This window comes from Apteryx rowi, unplaced genomic scaffold (genome assembly GCF_003343035.1).
Source record: "Apteryx rowi isolate R43461 unplaced genomic scaffold, aptRow1 scaffold_310, whole genome shotgun sequence".
Taxonomy (NCBI): Eukaryota; Metazoa; Chordata; class Aves; order Apterygiformes; family Apterygidae; genus Apteryx; species Apteryx rowi.
The window spans coordinates 549,620-576,664 of record NW_020449531.1 but is presented as its reverse complement, the minus strand read 5'-3'; the positions used below and the strand labels follow the sequence as shown (position 1 = coordinate 576,664).

General features: G+C 37.8%; 1 protein-coding gene across 3 annotated transcripts in view; it reads left to right on the top strand.

Moving 5' to 3' along the window:
- Positions 1 to 27,045, top strand: part of ATG10 (autophagy related 10) — an 85,894-nt gene that overhangs the window by 53,065 nt on the left and 5,784 nt on the right. For all 3 annotated transcript variants that reach the window (XM_026070486.1, XM_026070485.1, XM_026070487.1), the window contains exons 4-5: positions 2,031 to 2,157; positions 10,040 to 10,137. In XM_026070486.1, the coding sequence (XP_025926271.1) occupies positions 2,031 to 2,157; positions 10,040 to 10,137 (225 nt within the window). The remainder of the gene's footprint in view (positions 1 to 2,030; positions 2,158 to 10,039; positions 10,138 to 27,045) is intronic.

The window sequence follows — 27,045 nt, the reverse complement described above, 5'->3', positions numbered from 1 at the left end:
GCTAGTGACTAAGTAATAAGCAAGGCCATAATATCCAATGAAACATTAATGTCTGTACCACGTGATGATTTTGTTTCAAGGAGGCTAGTCGAAGGGACTTTGTAAATTTTAATCTAGGTTCAGTTCTGAATATGGACTCCTTCCCTTCCCCATCCCTACAAACTTGAAAACCAATCTCTAGGGTTTTCTTTTCATTTTTTTTACCACCTTCTTAAGTAATTAGGTAATCTGCTGCTGTTCCTTCCTTTACTGTACTCCTCACTGAAGCATTGAAAATTTATCCAGTTTAAAGCAAGTTAAGTCTACTAAAGAGAAGAGATAGTATTCTCTTTTCCTCAAGAGATTTTTTTAATAGCATTAGCTCTATATTTCACATCTGATCATAGGGACTGACATGTGGAAGAGGAAAAGAATTTGCTTTCTTAGTCTGTTACACGTTTTTATGGGAACTGGGTAGAGTATACAGAATTTTACCTGGCCTGTGAAGTCAGATACAGGAATCACCATTGTCCATTCTGGCATGTTGTCTGTAATATCCCTTCACATACAGTTTTTAAAGCTAGGTTAACACAGGGAGGATTTTCTTTAATGTTCCATTTCTGTGCTTTAGATATCTGTTTCCTGATAAGCTAAAATCAAGCATTCCTGTAGCTGTCCAGAATTTCCCAGAATATTTCTGTTCTTTGAGCACCTGCAATTTTCTCATTTAGTGTGTAAAATTGTATTTACAATACCTAGGTCTGTAGCTTCCCACAGTCTGGGCTCTCTGTTTATGATCTATCCATGTGCCTCAGCAGCATCTGTTTGTCTAATATGCCTACTTTGGATTAAATCACTTTTACTTGGGCTATTGAAAAAGTTTAAAGGATTCTGTTTGTGATTACTGTTATAGTTTATCAGTTCTTGTATCTCTTCATAGATTGATTCCTGACTGAGGAATAAGTAAGGTGAGTTGAGTATGAGAGATAAAAATACAAAATAGCTTTAAATTTCTTGTGTGTTAAACCAACATGCCGTTCAAAGGATGTTGGTTTTTCTTTTCTGTTCAACCTTATTCATTTTGGTTGGTCATGGAATAGTGTGTCAATATTCACAGTTGGTTGGCAAAAGCAAACTTGTGAAATGCACACCCAACCTGTGGGGCATTATGGTTGCTTACTTCATGCATGTGAATTTGGGGATTTGAAAACTGAACAAGTCCACACCCGTAGTGTCTTCTTGGAAGGTTTGTTCTAAAATATTTAATCTTAACGGGTTTATTAAGTTTATGGCTCCATTTTCAGAGATGTTGAGTATCAGCAGTTTCTAGAAAAGACAAAACCACCGGGTGCTTAGCACCATTTGAATATTAATTCAAAACTAATAAATTGCTAAAGATGTTGAGAGATTTACGTCATGACTGGGGTGTATCTCAATGCTCTGATTACGATTTATTTCAAATCTACAATAAACATTGCTTACTTTACATGTGAAACATACAGTGAGAGGAGAAAATTGACTCACCTTGAGAAATGTTATAGCAAAAGCAAAATTTTGCAAAAAGCCTTTAAATGCAGAGGAATTTTTGTGGATACAGTTGATCTGTATTTTGGCAAGCAAAAACAGGTTATTTAAGGATATGCTTTTAAAATGGTCTATACTAATGGTAATGAGGAGAGATACAGCTGTAGCCACCTTACTGTAAAAGTATTCTGCCATAAAGAGTTTAGAGAGATTTTTGTCTTTTTCTTTTACCTACAAAAGCACCTGTGGTTATAAAGACCTCAGTTCTGCAAATTCTTGTACACAGTTCACAGTTTGAAATTTTGGTAGGTTTGCAAGAAGTTTTTGCAGGTTTTGGACTTCAGTGTTTTTCTTGCTAGTATCAAGAAATGTCTTCAGGAATTCAAATGAGTAGTGCTATGAAAGGGGTGATCCCTATTATGTCTGCTCTTTATGTTTATTAAATTAATTACAGTAGTGGTAATTAATTTCCCCTTGTTGCAAATACACAAACTGATGGATGATTTTGTTCATGTTTGTTGTTTTAGGAATCTTTGGATGATTCTCAAGTAGATGGAGTTTGTGCAACAGCAGAAGTGATTCGCTATGAGTATCATGTCTTGTACTCCAACAGCTACCAAGTACCTGTGCTTTATTTTAGGGCATGCTTTTTAGGTAAGACCAGTTTTCTATGAGATAAAGAGAAGACAAAAAATATGTAGGATGTAATAGATGTTAAAAACACAGATTTTGTATTAAAGTGGTGAACAAAGTCATGGTCATATGTAATAAGAAAATAAGACATGAGGCTGTTCACCAGTAAATTTTCTAATACTCCAGACACTGAGCTTCAGAACCTTGGAGTAGATGATATCATCTCAGCCTGAAAGAGGCTGATCTTTGGCTCCTGGCATCTTGCCTGTAGTTGACTAAAACTGCTGGTCATTTTTCTTGTTCTTTTCTTTAAATGAATACAAAAACCCTTAAAGCTGCAGGTCTGAATTTGGCTATGAAATAAGTGGACATAATTACAGTGGCTTCAGCAGAATTGTGTCTGTTAATGTGAGTCTGAATTTGAGCTACAAGGCTAGGGTCTAAATGTATCTTTAAAACTGTATGCTGTTTTCCACTTAAATTTGCTGCTTAGAAAAAAATAACACCAATATGGTGTTGTCTTTAGTCATTTTCTATGTATTAAAACTGGTTCTTGAAACACAAACCAATTTTCTTTCCTCCCTAATATGTACATCTTGCTACTCATTACTGAATTGCTACAGCCACTGTGATTTCACTCACCATCCTGTCAGGAAGGAAGGAGGAACACACAGCCTCCCTCCAAGGCCACTGTTAGTGTCACTTATTTAATCAGCAAACATAGAGTGATCACACTGCAGCACTGTCTGTGCTCAGTTCCTCTCTGTCCAAAGACTGTGTACCCAGGGCTAGGGGACTGAAATCTTCAAGTCTTTTCATTCAGTCTCCTGCATGGTAGCATCAGCATCTTTTGTGTTTTGAATAATCTCCTAACTTTATCCAGATGAAGATGTCTGAATGTTGCCAGTGATATCTTTTTCTTTTTAATTAAAAAGTAGCTTAAGCTGCTTTGAATGTGTTTGGTAGATTTAATCACTCTCTGCCTTATATTGTTTAATGGTTTCTAATTTTGCAGTGTTAGCATTTTAAAAGGCACTTTAAATTTAAAATTGAAGAACAAATTCTCATAGACTCCCTGGTGAAAAGATTTTAGTCTGAGGTGCAGTTTCAGGGAATGGATGATTTGGGGTAAATTTTCAAACTGGGACATGGGGAATTGGGGACGTTGCTCTGCCTTTACCACCAACAGAACACTCATTTGCACACATCCTGCTGTAAATTTTTTTCTGGACTTATTACAGGCATTTACAAGTGTGCAGTATATTGCATTTAAACTTACTGTGCAGACAGAAGGATAAAGAAAGTTTTGCTGTAAGAGGCAGATTAACCTATTTGTGGTACTGAAAAATGTCATCGTCTTGGGTTTAGCTGAACTAACAGTACATTGTCTCTACACAAGAGGATGGAGATGCTGCAGGTAGAGGAAATAGGACACTATTTCTACTGTACTGTACTTTCATATAATTAGTATTCACCATAAGCAGTTAATCACCAGAGAAGAGCTCCCAGAGACAAAACAAGTTGTTTAGCTTGTCAGCATCAGGGAATCGGAGGTGTTGAAACATGACTCCTTATAGCTGGAAGTGGATATTACAGAAGCTAGTGGATAATCTAATGCATAATCTTAGTATTACGTGCCAACAGCTCCCCTCACAGCACAAAACTGTAATTGTTCCTACAAGTATAATTATGTTTTAAAACATTTCTTGGGAACCTTTCACAATGGAAAGCAAGGATATTTTTTTTTTCATAATTCCTATAATCATCCGAGTTCTCTTTAACATTTAACATTCTCTGACTCTTAAAGAGAGAAGGATACAAAATACTGACAGTAAGTACTTTTCCAATAAGGTATTCAGGTAGTATTCTTTCATTTTAATTCTAGGTAGTTTACTTTTGCAAATGAAAAATTCTGTCATCACTGCAAATTATTTGCCTAGTGTCAATGCAATACTATTTGAAGATCCCAACATGAGGTTTTCAGGAACATACAGATCACGGTCACTCACAATCGCTTGAGACATCTGAGCAAAGAATCTTTTGTCTTGCCTTGGATCTAATATGAAGAAGACATGAGACTTTTGTCTTTTCATTAGAAAGCTAATGGTCTTCCTGTGATAACTCCCTCACCTGTTTCGTGGACATCTAGTAATATTCATGGCATCCCTTATCTGAAGTAGTTGGAGAAAAATCCTCCTCTGAGACCTACATCAGTTTTACAGTCTAAATTCCTACTATTGTTTTCAGCTTAAGTTCACAGAATCGATTCTTTCCAACCTTCTTGTAAGCTGTTCATGGTTTCCCTTGAATCCTGTCCATACTGCTCGTCATGCTAATTAAGAGCATGTTGCGAGAGGTGAAGGTGAGCTATAATCCTTCCCATGTTTCCACAGCCCTGCCCTGTCTTGTCTTCCCCAGCAGCAGGGCACAGAGTTTGAATTCCAAACTCTGCTTCCTCTCTGGCACTACGTTAAGTGGCCACAACACCTCGAGGCCAGCCTAGGAAATAATAATTCTTCTGTTCAACCTGACTAAATAGTTTTGCATGTTTTGCAGTATTCACTTCCTCACTTTGTATGTTATAATAGCAACTGGTGCCGGCCTGTCCAAATCTGCAGTCTTCCAAATAGACTGTTTTAGAAATATTAAAACCTTCCTTTCTCGCCTGGTATTTGAGTCAGTTTTCACAGACTATTTTGTATCTGGCAGTCTCTCCTAGAAAAAAAGTCTTCCAAAATAGTTGCTGTGGAGTTTTTCCTGTGATCTGCTCCTGTATTAGCATGACTGGCATCTTTAGAAGCCTGTGTCAGTGAGGACATACAGGTTTCCCTCCAGTCTGCTAGTGATTGTGCTCAAACATTACAGATCAGTCCTTCCTGCCAAAAGACAGTTGTATAGTGTCCATATCCCTGCTTCTTTCTAACTTGGATGAAATAGCTTCTTTTCTGTAATTCATCTTTAAACTTCTTTTTTTTCAGAGGAAGTTTGATATGTAAGGTAGTGCAAGGTAAAGGTTTGAAATTTGAATTGCAGTAGAACCAGAACATTTAAAATGGCATCTAAACTTTTGGGTAGTCTCTGGGGAGTGATTTACAGGGAAGACCTTGTTCTATGCAAGGAAAAAATACTTCAGCTAAAATAATGATTAAATATGATGCCTCTGTCTGAAAAAATGTTTGGGAACATTTTAGGATACAAGAAGGTATTTTTAGAGCACATATACACATGTAAAAGACATTTTTCAGTAACTCATGATACTTCTCATGAGCATATATTCCTAAGGGGGAACTTACTGTAGTCCCAGTCAGTCAGGAGCTCAAGACAGTGGTCTTCAGTGTCTCAGAGCAGGTCTAACTTCTCCAAAGTCAGTCTCATGTGTGACTTGCCTTTCAGTAACGGGAGACCTTTCTTTCTCTGGCTTCTGAGATAACCAAATAGGTAGTTGAAGAAATGCATGAACCCCTGCTGAGATCTGATGCCAGCAATTAGCCTTCTTGGAGACAGATGGTATAGGCAATTAGCCTTCCCCTTAGATGCTGGCATCAGGCAGACGGGCTGGGCTAGGTCCAGTAAGCTTTCTTTAATCAGTAGAGTAATTTTCCCCTTTTTGTAGCTGCTAAGATGTCAAGGAACTTTGGTCTTTTCTGAATCGTCATCAGCTAAAGCCATCCATTCCAACACCCCTTGCACTGACAATGAGCTGGCACAACACAACCATAGGTAGATGTGGGCGTCATTCAGGAAGCATCCTGCATGTCAGGAAGAGAATAGTTTAACTGACACTTCTTCCTCTTTTTCCTACAAAAGTAGAGGAAGAATCATGAATGCTGGCTAAACAGGAAAGAAAGAGCAGGACTAGTGGGAGTCGCTAAAGACGGCAGCCTCACTCCCCTAGAAGAGAAAGAAGGAATAGGATTTTTGAGCTGACCTGCAATAGTCTAGCTCTCTGATATATAGGTCCCTGCCAGTAAAAGCCATGCTAAAAAGTAGTTAGAAAAAGAAAGCCTAAGGTAATGTAACTTCCTCCAATCCTGAAAGAATGACTTTCTGCCTCTATTCATAACAGTAGTGGGCCTGACTGATGCACTTTTCCAGAAATCAGACTTACTCTCTGAACTCAAACGCATGTAAACATTATGTCCTTTCTCAGAAAAAGTAGCTACTCCTAAGGCCATGATGCTGTCTGTAACTGTCCCATGTTAACTGGTTTTATAATGGCTCCAGACATAAAAAGATTAAATAATTTGTATCATCACATACTCTCCTAAGCTGTGAAGGGTGTTTTTTCTTGTGTGGCAATGGTTTCTTAAGAGTAGAAAATACTAGTATTTCTTTGGAAAATATGCTAGAATGAAGCCTCAAATGGATTTGTGCACCATTTCACCAAAAGTCTCAAAAGTCCTTTTTTAAGGTTTGGATTCTAAAAGAAACTTGATACTGGCTGTAATCTAAGTGGAGGTCAAACTGTGCAATAATGTGAAAAAAAAAAAAAAGGACAAACCCACAAACTTTAATCAGAAATCTAATAAATTATTAAAGCCCATCAGTAAACAACAAGAAAATATAATACAGTAACTTGGGAAGCCTGCAGTGAAGTTCTGTGAAAATGTAGTTGAAATTTGTATGCCTGGAGAATTTCTGCTGTCTACAGAAATGAAGATGCCAAGTCAGTTGGGACTGTGCAACTCATATGTAGTCTTAATGCCATGCATTGCTGCTGTGATGGGGCACTCAGCCATTCGCTTATTAACTATTTCTTATTCATGGTGGTATAACTGAGTTAACTCCAAGTGAAGTATCAAGAAGTTTTTCCCAGAACAGTTTGTTAAATTCAAGAAAGTTTAAATAATGAAAATCTGAGTCTCTGATAGAAAAACCATAGTTATTCTTGCCTGGCTATTGAGGCAGATGACCTGATTGATTCAAGCCCACATAGTGAGCTTGAGACAGAACTGATATTTAGGAGTTCTTGACTCCCATCTTTCAGCTCATTTCTCTTAAAAAAAAAAAAAAAAAAAGAAAAAAGTTATTTCCCAGGCTCTTTTGGCCTTTTTTTGCTTGGTGGATGTCAAGTTTATTTCATCGGAGTCTACATTTTGTAGAGGCTGAGTTAGTAGTGAACTGAGGAGGTGTCATGTGCCAGCTTTGTGGCTTTAGAGGCGTGGAATTTCAGACAAAGGTACAGTAAATCAGGCACAACCTACAAGCAGTTATTGCTGGGTGGCATACAATTCATTTTACTCTATGTGGCAATCTGTAAATTAATTCATGGGTTGAATTATGCAAAACATACATATAACCACAAAGTTTCTCTTATGTCAACACACCTGTTCCCAGCTATACCCAGGACAAGACATGGAGCTTTAAACATCTCAGCAGCTGTGTTATTGTGGATAGATGATAAGTAAATATGCTGTTGGGTGAATCTGAAGCCTGCACCTTCCCCTTCTGCCACTTCTCTTTGCTTGATGCTGCTATTGCCTTCTTTTTCTGGCTGTACTGTTTGAGTTCAACTCCATCACTGGAAGCAATGAGACAAGAAGCAGAGAGGCTGCTTGGCTCAGCAGGTGCCACAGTGGCCCCTTGTTGCTAGCAGCAACAATTACAAACTACTGTGTCAGCTCAGCTGGATATCTGAGGTCTCAGTGGGCTGCAAGAATGCGTAAGAGTGCTGCTAAACACGTGAATTTTGGCAGCCCTGAGAAAAGGGGGCCTCAAAATGCCCAGAGAATATAGAAATGTGTTTTGTGCAAAGTTGGGAGCTTGTGAATTTCTTAGGGTGTGTAAAATGTCTTCAGTTATATCATCCTAAACAGATACAGATGACCTAATTCACACGAACCAATGAGTTTTAAAAACATAAAATATTTTTATTTTTTTAAGAGAAAAACTATCAGACTTTCAGGTCTTTATGCCATAGAAGAGGATGGAGAAAGTGTCCATCCATCCCCTTTCTTTTTGCAAGGGTCTTGCAGTTCTCAGCCATGTAGCTGACCCTCATGTCCATTTTAAGTATTGGTCACTTACTCTTTCCTGCTGCAGCTGTCCTTACATCTTCCAGGAAACTGAGCTGGTCAGTTTAGCAAGAATTTACAGGAACACAATACTTGGGAACATGTATGACACCTTACTCAGTTTTAAAAAACAGATGACTTTAAACTGATTTTAAGTTTAGTGAAGTATTTTGAAAATAGTGCAGAAAATTCAAATCTTAGGGAAATATAAATCCAAACATGTTTCAATATAGAAGTGCTTAATCCGAGTGCCTGAATCACTTTTATTTTTTCCTGAGTGAAACTTTGCAATTACTGTATATTAACAATTGAAGTATTTTACTGACTGTGATCTCACTCTTATGCGAAAGTGTTTCCACACTTTGAGTTTGGATTTATTTCTGCTTTCTCTGAAATGAAAGTAATTTTATACTGAGATATGATGGAAGATGTACTACTTTTCATACACGAAGTATTAAAATCCATGAGGTAAAGACAAAATTCAGGTAATTTTTAACTATAATGCAACTAATGTTTCAAATGTATATGATCGTTTCTATAAATGAGATGGTTAGGGTCAGAGTAATCCATCCAGTGTGTATGATCTCAGTTGGCTCAAGTAACACTGTAAAAATTCACAGATACAAAGAAAGATGTACAGAATAAAATCAGAATGTTATACATCTGTGTTGTTCTAGATTTTGCATTTGGATTTGCATTGAATTGCCTTTGCAGGTTGACTAGAAAACATGGAAAACTGCAAGTATCCATGCCATCTTGTACTAGGTGCATATGGAAGATGATCTGAGCATAAATAAATCCTTCCAGAGTTAACTTATGCTCTAAGAATTGTTACAGCAAAATTCTTAGTAAATTTTAGACCATCCCCAGCATAGCTTTGATATCTGCCATCATAAGATGGAGAGAGCATGCATGTCTTAACAAGTCTCATGTTCTTGAGGATGGCAAAGTATAGCTATTTAATGTTGTTTGTCTTTCAGATGCTTAATTTGCCACACATCTTAGTGTTTCTGCTATATGGTGCTTAAGTAAGGGCAGAACTTGATGCTGTTTTATAAATGTGTGCAGAAAATAAGATAAAACAGAGGCTGTAGGCAGCTGGTTTCAACTTATATCTAAGCATGGCATTCAGATGTTAATTGGATGAATAAATCTTGTTCATTTTACAGACATGAAAATGTCAGTAGAATAAAATTATTTATCACAGGATAATGGTCTCTGACACCTGATAAATGCCAAAAGAAGCTACTTATTGAAAATGTATCAAAATATTCTATTGCTGTTTGTCAAAAACAAATATTGAGGCAAAATCGACATGCTTATTTGCAGTGGTTGACACTAGTATCTTGGCATAATTCTAACATGACAGATAAAAACCTGATTCAACAATGCTATATAAATGCAGCTCAAGAAAAAAAATTATAGGCAGGCATCTAGATTACCAAGGGACACTAAACTTTTGTCCGCAGAAATTTGTTCTTTGTATTTTTTCCATTCTCTGACAATGAATTATGTGTATTTACATGAAACAACTGATCATGATATTATTTTGTGTTTTTTAATCTCTCTTATCCAAGAACTGTTTTACAAAATTAGTTTAACCTCACAATTTACAACCAGAAAAGTAAGTTGTTGTTCTCATATGACAGAGAAGAAAGCTGAACAGAGAGTTTAGGATAGTTTTATATGCACATGCGGTCAGGATTTGAGCAATGCTGTTGGGAAGTTATGGGGCCAGAAGTGACTCAACCATGTTTTGCTCTTTTTTTCTTTTCGTCTGCCTCCAGAAAATCAATATTTTCAGGTTTACATTTGGTATTCTGTATTAAAGACATATCCTGCTTGAGAGTTTTGAATGTGCGTGGTTGTTCTCCTCTCCCCCCCGCCAGATGGTAGACCTTTAACTCTGGATGAAATATGGAAAAGCGTTCATGCATGCTACCAGGCTCGGCTACTGGAGGGGCCCTGGGACACTATTACACAGCAGGTGAGAAGCCACTCGTCCTTTACAAAATTGATGAATGAAATATATGCTGGAATCCTCAATGGTCTTGTTTCCCTCCTGGACACAACTAAAATATATAAAAGTCCAACTGAGGCTGTGTTGAGCCAGTTACCAACAGTAGTTTTAAGCCTAGGTTTTAAAGATGTATTGGTGTTCACCTTATAAGACTAAATATAGCAATCTTGCTCATTTAAAGTACTTTTCCTAAGCTAACCCTGGAAACTTCTGGTGATCTCTGAATAATCTTTGGTTTGGGTAAATATGGGTATAATAGTAGACTTGCATATTACTAATATAATAACATTTCATGGACTGTCTATGAATCAAATTACCAAAAAGACTGTAATTTTCAATTTTAAATAGGCCTGCAATAATCTTTAGGATTGAAGGAAAGAAAATTACTTTGTCAAATAATTATTGCTGACTAATGTGCTTAAGAATAAGAAGTTAATGAGCACAAGAAAAAGCAGATGAGTAAAGTTTGTGATATCACTGCCTTCTTTTATAGTTAATTGAATCACTTTTATTTAAAGTGATTTTAAAGTAATATATGTACCGTTCCCAGAGTCATGATGGTAGCTGTCTTCAAAACAGTTGTATTCGCTCATAGAAAGAGTGGGGTATGGCTCAGAGCTGAGTTGGTTGCTCTGAGGTCCTCACTGAGCTTCAAGCCTCCAGTGCAACTTTGGGCAAAGAACAGAGAGTCTCCAGGTCCGCATTTTCCATTGTCAGATGGAGATAAGGATGTCTCCTTTCTTCCTACCCTTTCCTTCCTTGGCTTCTCGATGTTAGCTGTTTTCAGGCACCTGGTCTCTTACAATAGCAACTTACAATGGCACAACAGGGAAGTAACCTCAGCTGAGGTCTATAGGTGTACTACAATTTAATTACAGGGTGACTATTTGTAAATGGTACTCAATCATGAGAACACAAGCAGCATTCATGTTTTTGCAGCCACAAACTATTGCTTGTATTACGATAGCTTCTTGAGAACCTAATAGGCATTGGTGGTCTGATGTTTGCTGTGCATTTCTAAGCTTAACTGTGAGTTTGCAGATTCTTTCTTAATACATGCCTTTAAATAAACTATTAATTATCTATCTTGCCTTCTGCAGAATGAAGATGAGCAAATTAGATTTTAATAAAATAATACAATTTGGGAGTGGATAAATAACTTTCTTCACAAGAAGATATTGCAGTTTAGATTTAAAGTTTTATGGCTGAAATTGATAATTTATAACTAAAACTTGCATAGAAACTAATATATATATAATATATAGCTAAAACTGCATAGAGAGACAGAGCATTCAATTAACTTTGCCCTCACTACATCCACCTTCTTGCATTCCTAGTACATAGAGACCAGTAACCTTGCTATCAGATGCTAGGAATACTTTAGGGCTAACATCTCTGGTGTTTTCAGCTGAGCTGTTCTGGCTTGTGGATAGATTATACTCCCACCTGCAAAAATGTATAGGAGAATCTGCTGTGTGCACTCCAGAAGCATCATGCCTTCCCTGTGCTCTCCCATGTTCTCCTGTGGCCTGAAGCCACACTGAAGCTCGCTCTCTGTCTGTCTGCAAAGCACTGTAAGAACCTATGGTTTGGTGTAGGTAATAAATCATAATACAATACTACTGAGAATAAAGCATAAAGAATATGTGTGGAGTGTATAAAATCAGAGTGATGGAAGCCAAAAGGAAAACCAGGTCACTCCCACCCAGAGATTATTTTTACCTCTTAAGGAACAGTAAAATAAAATTGTCCTGCATCTAATAATTAAAGATGTGTATGAGATACATGCATCCAAAGGCTTGCAGAAACAGGTTTTGTGGGTGGTGAAATGTGTGATATGCTGAAACTATTGTCTCTGTGGCACCTCTCCAGGGGCAGTTCAGCCCCTATGAGTATAGTAGCAAACAGAAACTAAGATATCAGGAAAAGCATTTTGTAGAAATTAATACAGTTATAGCAGTAAAATACTATTGAACGTAACATTAAGGTGACTTCCCATTAAAAAAGGAGATTACAGGCTAAGTTAAACTGTTTCTTCCAGAATAATAGACTATGCCTCAGACTGATGGCATAATGTTGGAACTGCTGGCAGGTAGAAGCTAGGGAAGTTAAGATCTTCCAGTAATTCCATTACATAATTTGGAATTATTTAACTTTATTTCTACATCTTTCATGCTGTCAATAGGTTTGTGTGTAGTTGCTTCTCCCTGAAGACCATCTACCTGTGGCTTAGGGCCGTTGAATTCCACCTACTTCAGTGGGATTAGCCTGCTTTACATCTGTATTGAACTTGATCCAAAGGCCCCAGCTGCATTCCTGTTTTGGAAATGTACTTTCCCACATGGCTGTGAGAGAGCCTCTGGGAAAGTAGCTTTAAGAGGTCTACAGTTTTAATTTTAGATGTAAGCAGAAAGGCAGCAGGCGATGAGGGTGCATTTGCTCATGGTCATTCAGTCAAGTGATAAGAAGACAAAGGGAGTGCATAGTTTGTGGAAGTGTACGTCTCTGGAGCTGAATCAGAGAGCAGGAAAAGCACCAGTACGATTAACAGTGCCAGTCATATTTTCAGTGCCAGCAACCACTGGTATAACAAACGCTTTCCCTTGTAAATTGAGAGATACATATGCCAGATCAAATATAAAACAGCAGGAAAAATCAGAGTATTCTCAAAGGAATTAGAAAAGATAATAAAAACATACTGTAAACAATAGCCTGCAAGGCTCAGATCAAAACAAGAGTTAGGTCCACAAGGTTTTTTTCTCCCCAAATAGATCAGAGTTCTGAACTGAAATATAGAGTCTTCTCTTCCCCTTCTGCTTTTCTGCTGACCCATTTTGTTATATGGGTTAGGCTTGGCCCCCAGAGACACAAATTGTGTTGTGGAAGTCACTGGGCAAACTTACCAAATCAGGCTTGAACTCTCAGTACACATGAACAGCAGTCAGATAAAGTTTAGGATACCCAAAATAGAGCAAAAAATTTAAATTCTTCAAAGATTTCACCACGGGAAAGAAATTTGAGCAAGCTGCAGTCAATACATAATGTCACTTAACTTTTAGGTAGGGCTGATTTTGTACTTTGATTCAACAGTTGGCAGATCATAAGGAAAATAAAGTCACATTGAGGTGCTGTTTTATCCCACAGGTTCAGTACCCTGCTCTAATCCTTTGGAAACTTAGGTTCCTGTGTTTTGTGAAATGTGGGTGCTCTGCTTATGCACATTTGTGATAAAACTATATTTTGGCTTATGCTCTGTACCATAAAACACGTCAGAGATCAGAAACTCCAAAGAGTTTAACATTAGTTGCCAAAATGATTTATAATATTTAGGTAATATTTTAACTTTTTTGTTACTTTTTATTATTGTGGAAAGTCATGCTCATTTTTAGAGGCAGTGTCTTCAAATATATTCTTCAAATATTTTTATTGACTAGATTATTTTTATTACAATAAGCAGAAGTCAGCTAGTTACCTTTTCATAAATAAATTAATATGATAAGGTTGCATAGTATTTTATAATGATAGTTGATAAATGGTGATGATTTAATTGCACTTCCTCTAGCAATAATCTTAAAACGCTCAAATGAAGTTCTAGTGATTGGCTTTCTTCTGAGTTAAATCTCCCTGGAGTCTTCAGTCATCTCTTTTCTACATCCAGCAATAACTTGCTTTAGCTGTTTTAAATAATACAAATCAATTATAGCACACAGCTGTTTAACAAAACTTCTAAATGTTGCTACAGGTCTCTGTGGGTATTTCCTGATGGCTTATAATGACATCAATTTAGCACACCTGGTAAGATCTGTGTGAGCTGGAAGTAGCTTAATTCTGCATTGACAGGAAAATTAAGGAGTATTTATGGATTACTGTTGCTTTTCAGAACCGTTGCCAACTCTGATTTTAGCTTCTTTTACGAAGAGTTAGAAAGGGAGTCGAGATATTGCATGTCTGTGTCCTAAATAGTTTATTTGAAATGTGGTGAGTGCTTTCGAGGATATCCTGGATTAGTTATTTCTCACTACCTATTTCAGAAAAATGTCTCTTCCCCTTTTTGGATTAATGGATGCTAGAAATGCCCTCTTTACAAGAAGCTTCTTTCCAAGTCCCCGTTGTAACCTTTCTTGAACTGCAAACAAACGGAGCTTTCCTTGGTTGTCCCTCACTTGAATTCTCCCTTTCAGTTTAAATTAGACTGGAATCCCAGCCCCGCATCCAGTGTGGTAGTGCTCTGGATAACCTTCCGGGCTCCTCCAGCTGCTAGCCCTCACAGGGCACCATTCTTTTGTTCTCTGTTTTTTTTTCCAAACTGCATTGCTTTTTAAAAGTATTTATTGAGCCAATTGTGTATCTGCCTTGATAGTAAATAAGAAATGGGAGAAGGGGGGGAAAAAAGATAGATACGGCAAACTGAGAGAGTTTGTGTTAGAGTGAATATAAAAATAATACTAAAGATCCTGGAGAGATTTAATTTACTAGTGGAAGATAAAAAAGGATTTTCCAAAAACTCAAGAAAATGTATCCAGCCAAAAGAAAATTATGGTAAATGGGAAGAAAAGTCTAGAAAAGTAAAAGATGAAGTAGGTCATTATGGGAATAGATGGCAGCAAGAGAGACACATATTTGATACTCTGATATTCAGCAGAGAAGTCCAGTACAGTTTTAGGTAAATACATAGTGGCATTGTGTAATACAGCTCAAATATAATGATATGTCTTTGTGTAACTGAACAGCAGATCCACCACATTAAATTCTAGGTTTGATGTTACTAGAGACACAGTAAGTTGGCAGCAGTCCAAAAGTGCCATGGTGAGATGCTAAATGACATGACAATTTAAAGGAAAAAAGGAAAAAACCCCCCACAAAAATAAGAAAAAGGTTCAAAAACGGAAAGGAGAGCAGAGAATAGATTTGAAATGTAGGGGAAGAAATCTTATTGATTGTAAAGGCAAACGTACTTTACCGCAGAGTAGTGCATAATTTAACAACTAGCAATGTAAAAAACAATGATTGCTAAAGTTTACTTCCTCTCTAAAGACTATATTTTATCTTTTATCGTTGTGGAAATCTTCCCCAGCATGAATGGAGATGTGCAGCAGTTGAAGGTGACTATATGGTTATAGCCATACCTTCTGACCTCAGACAACATGGTATTTGGTCCTAGTTGTAGAAGTTGAAAGTACGGAGACCTTAAGTACCTGAGATTGTCAGATTTTCTCCTCTAATTGTTAGATACCTGCTTTTCAAAATTTTTGCCTGACAATCATGAAGATTTAAGAGCATAATAACTAATTCATCAGGCACGTTAACTGTATACACACTTTCAAATAAGCTATATGTTTTATTGCATATAGTGGTAAAGTTGCCTTGAAAGTTTTAAAGTATATCTAATAGCTAAACTTTCAAATAATAATTGAACTATTCTAAAATGTAAATCAAAAAACTGAACAGAGATGCTCATATGTCTTAAGTGATTCATGTTTACATTTTTTCAAACTGTAAGATAACTGATTGTCTAGGGAAAGATGCTGAGATGACAGTCTTTAACGTTGAAGCCCTTTTTGCTGCAAATGCATATAGAATATGTATCAGCAGTGCAAGAATTTTCATCTTAGACTGGCCAGGTGATTCAAACCTATTTTGGAGCAGCTGCATCAAAAGATGAAGACAATAATGTAGCCTCCACGTCCAGTTAAGTCATTGGTTTCTCCAGAGAGTGTGAACTGGCACCAGATTGGTGATGCAAACAGTTACCTATTAGAAAGATCCATTTATTTCACAAAGACCTTCTGAAGCTTGCTACAAAATATTAAAATATTTATCAGATTGGAAAATGGGTTAAAGCAGTAGTCATTTTCATCCTCTTTTTGTCCTGATAGATATTTATAAAAATACATACTAAGTAGAACAACAGGGGAAAGCGAGAGACTCACCTCAGAATACCATGTAGGTCAATAGTGAGCTGCTCTCCTAGGAAGTTAAGAGATTTACTCTAAATCAGGCAGAAAAGAAATCTGAATCTAGGTCTCTTATGTCTCAGATGAGTTCTCTACTCTCTTGTAGAGTGTGGGGGGGAAGGTATAACTGCCATTTCATGTTTCTTTTTTATATGTTTTGTGCAAGACCTGATCTGGCTAGCACGCTGTGTGAATGCCTACACGGCTGCGACAGACGTACTCTGGGAGTTATGTCAGGGCATAGGCCATAAAGTGATCAGTCTTTTCAGGATTTAGTTGTTTATGCACATGCCCAGTGGCAGAAATGCAGGATTTTTCTGGGAGAGAATTAACACTCTGCAAAACAGACATTTCTACGGCCAGGAGGCAGCGGATTGAGAATTCTAAGGATTTTAGGCATAAGCCCATAAATATATGTGCCATGGTACATTTTTGATTCTTGTTGCTTCTGCCAGTCCATGTCTTGTTTATTTTTTCTCTCTTGAAGCAAACTAGTGAGAGAATTTTAAAAGCTGAAACTTTTAAAAGCTTGTTCATAGTCAATACCAAGTATCGCCCCAAATTTTGTTTTTAGGAGTATAATGTTGTCATAAACCCTGACCTCCTTCTGAGAAAACAAAGTCATAAGCACAATGAAGTACATGTGCTAAGGCTTAATCAATGTTTAGTGATGAGGGAATGTAAAATCAAACATCCAAGGATAGAAATCAAATTGTCGTATTATAGGAGGCTCAACAGTTGAAAAACTGCCTAATAAAACAAGAGTGAAAGCTTGGTGGCTTGAAGATCCTGCAGAAATAATCTAAAAAGCTAATCTGCGAGTCAGTACTCTGAAAGATTGTGGAAGCACAGAGCATGTTCTTCCTTTTTTTTTTTTTTAAACCTAAAACCTGTTCAGATCCAGTTACCTCTCTTACCAAAATGTGCATTAGAACTCTGTGTATGAGGCACTCCTGCCAACTACAGGAAGGATGTTTCATGTATGATACCTCAGTTCTGGTTTTGCCAGCCAGTATTTGATCAGTATTTTACTTGCTCTAGTGTTTTGCTGACACTCCAAAAATGACATTTGGAGCATTGTGACACTGACTGCAAATGCAGTAGTTTGTGAGGACACTGCAAATCTGATTCTCAAAATTATGTAAATTCCAATCTTCTGCTAACCTGAAATTCTGCTTCCAAAAGGGTGCAAAAAACTTTGGGATTCTTTGAATGAGAAATTTCCTGTGGTTACATTGATTGTATTATTCTGTCACTCTCTCTTGTCATAAAATTTCTTTTTTATGAGCCTCTCTTTTCATGGCAGTGCAGAAAAGGTAAACCTAATGGTCTAACTTATGAATAGTGATCCCTGAAAAAACACCTTCCTTCAAAGTTCATTTCTCCTTTGATGTGTTCCTGCCATTCTGCAAACTCTGTAGTAGATTCTTAAATATGGGATATCACTGTTGTCTACATGGTGGTCTATTAAAAGATTCTCCACAATGCTTCAAGTCAGCTTAAAGGCTGACCTTGTATAACCCTTAAAATAAAAAGGTGTGGGCTGTTGATACTAATGCCAATCAAGTGAGGACTGAAGGTGATTATGCTATTTTCCTCTTGCATTGTTCATGCATCTTCAGGTTCAGATCATCTAATGGAAAAGTGATGAATTGCTCTGAAATATTAATGCATTTCTAAAAAGACACCATTCAGCCCCTTTTTGAGTCCTCACCTACAACTAATAAAGCTGCTTGCATTTACTAATAACATTTATGTTTCAAAAAGGGATTAAGTTAGCAACTCTGTCCCATGAATTACTGATCTTAAGCTTTCATAATAGTGATTAGGAATTCTCTAGTGTCTGATTTTTTTCCCAAAACTTATTTCTTGATGTCATCAGGTGTTTTCCTTCTGCCATTTGGTACTTTGCAGGCAGTTGTAGTATTATCCCTGTTATATGTCCATTCTGTCATATAAAAAGTAGTCATCCAGATCTAAACTTCCCAAATAACAGCATAGAACTACACTATTTTTATATTAATCCAGAGTCTGCTCTTCTTCAATATGTAGTTAAGAATCTGAAAGACATACTCTTTATAGTACTTCAATAATCCTGTCCATTACATCACTTAATTTATAGCAGTGTTAACAGAAAAATCAATAAACATTATTTCTAAAATGTCAGGGATGTTAATGGTGTGATTTTAAAAAAAAAAGGGAAAGAGATTCAAAACTCTGAACAGAACACATTGATACAGTGTTGTCGAGGCACATCTTGCTGAAACTGTGGTAGAGAAGATTTAAATCATTATGGCTCAGTCATCTTGAAAAATGTGTGTAGGTAGCTATTCTTAGACATACAAATCTTTCTTGCCATATTGTGGGATTTTGCTAAGTGGGGGAGGCTGTATACAGTATATCTTAACAGAAGGTTGCCAAGATCGCTTTTAAATCATTTTGAGTCATATCAACAGTTGCTATGGATCCCCTACTAATATTTTTGGAAAATTATTAGTACAACTTCCTAAGGAAAGGGAGTCTTACCAGCATAGACTGGAAAGCTGTTTTGGAGGGAAAAATCTAAGAATGGGCAAGTTAGATGAAGATTTATTTCTAACTAAAATTTCCTGTGATATATTGAACTTCTATGTTTAAACCAAGCAATAGTATTGTACAACCTAGGAAATAGGTTTTATTATGAAACTAAGCACTAATTCACAGTGTGTAGCTGCCCTACAGTTTAGTCATGCTTTTCTCAATAAGATGTTAAACACTTAATGGGCCTAAGCCTAGTCCCACTAATTTCATAGGAGGCAAAAGCTCAAACAGTGGACTCATACTAAACAATGCAGTATACACACCGAGGCTTAACAGCTAATTTGCATGTGGAGATAAAAAGGGATGGGATGATCCTTGCCAATTTCTTGGGCACAATTCAGGGTAGAGTTTCAAGTCCTAGTGTTAGTGTTACTTGAGTCGATCGGTATTCTGAAATGGAGATTTAACAATGTTTTCCACACAGATATGTAATTAACTGAATGAATTACAACATAATAGTATTGATTCTATTGATTCTTTTCTACTTCTGCAGAAAAATTGTTTCTATGTACGCATTCCATTTAGTCTGGGAGATAATTTCTCTAGCAGTGGTTTTGCTTCCATGGTAGTGTGCCACAGAGCTTCATTAGTAGAGGTTTTGCGGAAGAAATTCTGCTAATGGATTCCCTCCCTGTCCTGGCATTGCTCATTGTAGGCTGTGGTGGGTTGCTCTTCTGCCTCCCCCCAGCAGTGACTTCCGACAGACTTGTTAGAAGCTCTCTGGACCCCTGCAATTCACTATTGGAATGAAGCTTGTTACTGCACATTCCTCCTTATTGAATGTTTTTAGGAAAAATTATAAAAAACCCATATCATTAATTGCACAATTGAGGGAAGTGAAGATCATATAAATCACATACAACTCACAAGTCATTGAAAAATTTTTAACAATTTTCCTTTTTGTTTTCTGCAACAAGGGTTTTTAGTCAAGCCCTTTGGCAGATATTTTATTAAAAAAATAAGGATTTGAAAGTGCTATTTAAATGGAAGTTAGGTATCCACGTTAACAGAAAACAATTTATGCCTAAGCACCTGTCCTCTCAAATTGTGAAAGCAGATGGTATCAGCAGTTCAAAAGCATTTCAACAAATTCATGAGACTGCTTGTCCATAAATGGATACAAAGTTACCAGCCAGGAAGGTACCCTCCAACATCCCTAATACAGCATGCTGGAGCAATACAAGGGAAGTGAACCACAAAGTGGCCAGACTCATGTGCTTTCCCAAAATAGCCCTTCTTACTGTCCCTGTTGGAGACAAAATCCGTTGCTAGATGGACCACTGGTCTGATGCAGTAGGGCACTTCTATTTGTAAGGCTGAGATTCAAAAAAGAAAGTGAATTTGTTGAAGGAGACCAGTTTATTCTGTATAATCAGACTTGTATAGCTGTTCAGAATGCAATGAAGAAGAAGAGGTGTCGGTTTGGTAGTATCCCAGTTGTTGGAATACTCTCCTCACGTTCAAAGACCCTGTAGTTGTCTTGAAGAGACAGCCTCCAGGAGACTGGCCTATGCTGTTTCTTTGTTTTGCCTCTGCTGGGGAGAGGGGGGATATCCCGGGAGGAAAATATTTCCAAGCTTCCTACTGTGCAGCCACATATGCAAAATCAGTAGCTGCAGAAGGAGAGCAGGCAGGAAGAAGCCTAATTCTGTCCTGCTGGTTAGAGCAGTCATATGTGACAAGACAGGCCTGAGTTCTGGTGTCCACTGCCAAACTCCAAGCTCACAAAACCAGCTGAGCGTCCTTAAACTTGCAAAGGCAATCAAAGCTGCTTTTTGCCTCCTCTTTTGGTGTATTACATTTCTGACTGCCTGACAGCCTAATTCAAGAACAGGGAGAGAGACTACCCAAAATGCCCTGCAGCCTGGTAGATATGGCTCCTACAGGAACCGTGGGTTCAAGCCTCCTCAAGCTGTAGCTCTTCTGTACTCTCAAAAGAGAGCTCAGTATGTCAGTTCTTTGTGGGCAGAGACACTGATGTACTGCAAGTCTTTTTTAAACTCTGAATCCCAGTTTCATGAAAGCCTTAGCTGCAGTCCTGAGACAGGTACTTTAGTCTTGCAGGACATGGTTTCGGTGTCCCTTTGCATTTCCTGTTGTCCACCCTTGTTGTGCCAGCATTCACTGTGCTGGTTGTTACTAATCCCATTTGAAACCTATGACTCTTTACCATCTTGTGTATAGAGACCCTTAAGTGCCTAGGGAAAGCTTGTGATAGACTGATTTTTAGGTAGTACAATGTTTGTAGCCTTATTTTGAGTCTATCATTAGGAGAATTACCACTAATATTGACAGTCTTGCAGTGTCTGTGCAAGAACATAGGATTTTCAGTTTCAATAACAGTTCAGACTACTGGTCCAGCAAAATTTGTTTCAAGGAGGAGGAATTTGTTTCAATGGAGGAGGGGAACACAGCCACCTACCACTAAATGGGAGGGATAAGGGACAAAGAAAGTTTTCTCTTGGCCTAAACTCAAAACGAGGGCTCAATCACACCTCTGTGGACACTTCATTGCCTCCTTACATTTGATATAGTTAAATTAGTGTTCTATTGCTCTGCTGCAGCAGAAATCTGCTTTCCATTCATTACCTTGTGGTTGTCTGTCTTACGACTCTGTTACAGCTATCAGATATATTACCTTCTTGATAAACTGTAAAGAGGACATAGGAATATTTCTCGTTTGCTGGTTACAACATTTCAAGCTCGGAAGTCTTGTGAGCACTCTTTTCCCAATATCTTTTTGTCCAGGAATTCCTTGGATCATAAAATAAACCCTTTTGGGGCATATTTGTCAAATGCCAATGTGGAAATTTTTTTTTTTCTTAGCTCATCATTTCTTAATCCGAGTAGGAAATCTGGCTCCAGTCTCATCTTTCCCATACTTCCACAGCTTGCTGGATCTTTCAGTTTTGCACCTTACATGAATCTCTTAACTTAAGAACAGATTTTAAATAGTAATTAATTAAGACTATATGCTAGATAGCTAAAATGGTGACAACTGAATTAATCTTATTTTGGCAAGCATGGAAAAAGAATCATCTGGGTTTTTTTTTTGAGAAAATGGCTGAGTTGCCAATTGTGACAATATAATTACAGACCTGCCAGTTTTTTTTTTTTACACTATAGAGTTTTCTTAAATAATTCTAACTGCAAGTTACATGCTTCAGAGAGGTTTAGGCTTTTAGAATGTAGTTTTGTCTGAGCATCATCTAGTGCTTTGATTCTTCTCATTCTCAAATTTAATAATTCAAACCTAGTTCAATATATATATGAAAGACTTGCAGAAAAATCAGCAGCGTTGACTATTCTTGATAAATGTTGTACTTATCCTGCAGTAACTCTTAGGTTCACCTTTCAAGGATACTGTGTTAGATGTTAAATAAATTATAAAAAAAAAATAAATTGTAAAAAAGGATCACATTCCCCTCAAAACTGTAAATATTCTAGAATCATGCAGGTGAGCTGATTTTGGAGATGCAATATGAAATAGTTCTTGGTTTTCTGTTTATTAGCTGTTGTACAGTTTGTTTTCTATTGTATCAAAGTATTGCAATAATAAGTTAGATTTGCACAAAAGTGCATCTGCACATTAGATCTTACAGCATTCTGTTCTGTTATTATCAATTTCCTAGTTGCTATTTGGAAGAATATTATTGTTTTTTTAATCCATGTAAAATAGGAAGGACCTAAAGATGGTAAAACTTCTATTTTAAACCCAATTCTTTCAAGTGTGTCATCTGCCACTATTGAGAACACTTTATTTCCGGCATACAGGCTTCATCTGTGACTTTCTAAGTTGCACTGTGCATTACACAGGGGAAGCATAGCTGTCTTCAAAGATCAAGGATAGAGGTATTATTCTTGTTTTGGATGCACCCTGATACTTCTGATAGCTTTAAAAATAGAAAAGCAAGATTGATGCTCTTGTGTCATCCAACTGTAGATGTGTTCAAGTGCCACATTCGGCAGAAGCCACAGCTGTCAACATAAGTAGCAATAAGTTAGCAAAACAGAGTTGATGTGTGAGTGGAACATGGTGGTCAGAGCTCTGTCCAAAGGCAGAGACAAAGTTTTCTAGCAAGCTGTAGATAAAAGGCTGCATTCAGGCTGTGATCAGCCAGGCTTAATGACAGCTGGGTTTTAAGGTGTCCTTTATGAAAAGAACAGTGTCAATTTATGCGATGAAGTGGTTGTTCCTTCAGAACCTGCATCTCCATCTTCTTAGCTGTGGTGGGTTTGAAGCAGCAGGTATGAAGTGGTAGGTATGATTCATCTTACAGAAATTCTGGCTGCATTAAGCATCCTCTTATGTTTGTGTTGTAGAATCTGCCAAAACAACCCCATTTTCCTCAGAAAAACTGCAGCAGTTTGATTAATTGCCTCTTCAACTTGGACTTCATACTTGATTATGCATGAAGAAAGAATAGTGTCCAGCTCACTTTTCTCTACCTTAGTTAGCTGTGTGGGGTTAGTAGTAGTAAATGTATTAATAAAACCTTACTTATCACTAAGCTTAGTTGATATGTCTTTGGCAATATGTAGGGAGCAGATATATGGAATAAAAAGGACAATTGTAACTGTTCCTCTGCAAAGAAAAACTTGAACATAAATCAAAATCTCTCTGCAGCCTTCTCCTCCAAAAAGTGGTTCAGTAATGACAGTTTTGCTTTTTTGAGTCTAGTTTTCCCTTCTCCGTCTCATCAGGGTCCCTTCAAGTTTTTCCCTTGCTCAGTACCATTGCAGATTCATTTTGATTATCTAAGAAAATGCAGAACAGCAGTAGTTGCACTTTCGTACTCATTCTTCAGTACCCATTACAGACAGAAGTAGGTTGTTACACCTTCAGAGGGTTCAGCAGTGGGAGTGCTTCTGTGAGTTTTACTGCAAAGTTCTAGAAACTTTGCTCAGTTATATCAGTAGGATGACTTGACTTCTGCTTGTAAATAGAAATCAAGACAAGTATATGTATATTTCCTGTTCCAGGTTATGTATTGTATCCCATACCTTCAAATGGAGCTTCTCGTAGGCTTTGTTAGAGTGGATGATCGTTACAGCAAGCTCATTTCTTTCACCAGCCRTTTTGCCCTCTCTGAAGACTTTTTCAATTGTCATTCCCCTGTAACCAATACCAACCCTATTACTAAAACATTATTTTTATGAAATGGCTATTTCAATAGAAATGTTGCAACTTCTGTCAGTAGAATAAAAGAGCCTTATACAATTAGTATTCTAATAAATAGCTTTATTACTATGATCTCTACCATCTATCAGGATGATAGAAGTTCCCTGTGTAATTGCAGCTCCTTAAAAATGCTGCTTCTGCAACATAGTGATTCCATAGTAATGGAGTTTCTGTTGTAGTAATTCTATTATTGGAGAAACATTTTCTGTAAGAAGAAAGGAAGAGAGAGAGAAGGAGTTTTGAGTATTCTTCTTGTGCCTGCTGCTGCTATCCCATTGCCTCTCCAAGCAATGCTGCTGGGCCTTGTAAATGCAACATGCCTGTGCTCATCTGGCTTTACTGCACAGGCTTAGAGTCTCACTAGCCCTCATTCATAAAAATATTGCTCACTTTTTACATCCTAACTTTAGCACATGTGTAATTTAAGCATAAAGTAATCCCATTGACCTCAAGTTCAGCATGCTTGTAGTTCCACAAATGCACAATTATTGTTTTGGTAGGAGGACATGCAGACAATCTGAAGAACAAAATTTTATGAGTTTCTCTCTGAATGAGAAGTGTTTGATTTTCCCAACAAAAAGTTATTACTGACATATATAAAAATAAAGAATGAAAAAGGAGATTGCCTGCAAATTCAATAACATAAAGTGCTTGTATTATCATAAGCTTGAGTGAAGGATTTTTACTTAAAAATGGGCATTAGTTTCAGTAAGCACGATTAAAAATTAGTGGCTTGATTTTAAACCTAACAGTTCTAAGATGGTGAAAAGAGGAAGGCATGCAACTTTATTTATTGCATCACTATTTCTGTTTCCTGAAATGGAAGAGATTGTGGGGAAGAAGTTTGATTAATCCTGCCTTCTTCTTTTGACCCGCTGAGTGGGATTGCAAACACTGCTGGAGGAATGTCTGTCAACAATTGGTGCTAGCTGTGGCATTCAGTAGTAAATGTTCTGCATGAAAGTTTTGACATCCCTCCATGAATGATTTTTGTCAAAGCAACATCATGCAAACTGGATGAGGGCTGTGGTAGTTTTGGACACAAATCCCTTGCACTATCATAAATGGAGAGGCCGTAAATGTTATGATGGATGCTCTAAGGCAGTTTAATGTAGCACTGGAGAAAATAGAAGCCATTACTACTCGAAAAGCTCCAGTTATGACAGAGAAAATAAATGGTGCTGTTTCAAGAGATGTACTGGCAACAAAATACCTGCTGGCTGGGGAAGAGCAGAACAGAACACAGTACAGCTACCTACAGCCAATTACCCGTTACCTGAAGTAATGTTTATTTTTAATTTAAATCTGATGTGGATAATATTTCCTATATGCACTGCTAGATAAAATGACATAATCCAGTCTGATGGAAGTTTTGTACTTATTTATGCTTGTACTTAGGAACTACTCAATTTTTGCCATTGTTCAGATTCGTGTCTAACATTTCACTGCATTATAGGCATTAGACAAGATAGGGGAGGAAGTTACGTTTTTACATTTTAAATCTTCATGACCTTGGAAGGAACAGTCCAGTTTCATTAAAAAATGATGATAGAATGGGTGAAAGACAGTTGATCAAGTCTTCACATCCCTGACAGACTTTATGAGAACTGGCCGCCTTACACCACATTGTTGTAAAGGAGTGATGCACTTCCCTCGTAAGAGGGAAGCAGCACTATGTTTGTTGCGGTAAGATAGCAACTTAACAAAGTTCAGTCATAAATAAGAATGATTTAACGAGGTTTGATTAGCAAGGTTCACTCAGTTATTTACTGCATGAAGGACAGGGTCAGATGCATGCGCAATGGAGACCCTCCCGTTGAGTCATGAGGTTCAGAAAAGACCCCTTTGCTTTCTAAACTCCTTCTGAGAGGAGCCTAGGTGCGCCTGGATCCAATCTTAGTCCCAGACTTGGTCAACAGTTCATGTCTAAAGGAGTATGTGCAAAGGGGACCCTCCCGTTGAGTCATGAGATTCAGACTGGACCCCTTTGCTTTCCAAACTCCCCCTCGGAGGAGCCTGAGTGCGGCTGGATCCAGTCCTAGTCCCAGACTTGGTCAACGGTTTATGTCTAAAGGAATGTGTGCAAAGGAGACCCTCCCGCTGAGTCACAAGATTTGAAAAGGACCCCTTTGCTTTCTAAACTCCTTCTGAGAGGAGCCTAGGTGCAGCTGGATTCGATCCTAGTCTCAGACTTGGTCAACAGTTTATGTCTAAGGGATTATGTGCGCAATTAATCAGAGATATAACTCAGCAAAGTTTTGCGAAGTTTGCAAAGTTTCAGCATGCGAGGATCACATACTGAAGATCTGTTGTGGGTAAGGAATCTCTCAACCTCGAGGAGTAACCTTGAGAGGCGTCCCTGCTCAAGGGGAGGTTCTGCAGTGCAGCCTGCTGCCGTGCAGGAGAGCTCAATGGGCTCTGGGCTGCCCCCTATTTATGGGGGGAGGGGAGATGATTGACTCAGTCATATTTGCATGCTAGACGGGCCTTAGTTGGCGCATGCTGAACTAGCTCCTGCATATGTGCTGTTTACAGGGAGGTCAGGTTGAGGGGGAGAGAGCACATCAGAGGGGGAAAGGAGCACACCGTCACACACACAGAAAAAGGTGCTGCTAAACTGAAAAGTTTTTCAGTCCTCTGGGAGCCTATGGCTTGTATTTCTTTTTGCTGTAGCCAAGGGCTTAGGTGCACTGTCTAACATAAACCTCAGTGAAAGAGATTTAAGCTCACCAGTTTAACCTCACAACTGAGGCAGCTCAGAAGATATGCACGGATGGTTCTAGTTGCTCAGCTAACAAACAGTAAGCTGTTGTGCTGCCAGCACTCGGTCCCATTCAATCTTGTGTAGCATCCCTAAACAAAGTTGCATTCATTTTCAAACTACCCAATGAAACATTTCACATCTTTCATCCATCTGTCTTTTATATGGTTTTGTTTGAGAGAAGTTGAGGTAACAGCTACAGAAACGGGTACTGAACATCCTTACAAATCTTTCTTGTTGTCACCTAATAATAAAGAGGTCTTTCTACAGAAAGTAAATGAAGCAACATTTTGAGCTTACAAATTCACCGGAGCTCATTGCTGCCTGTGAAAATTCAATTTCCCATGAAAGTTGGGCCAGACTCAGAAGGGATATGCAGGTGTATGATGGATTCCAAT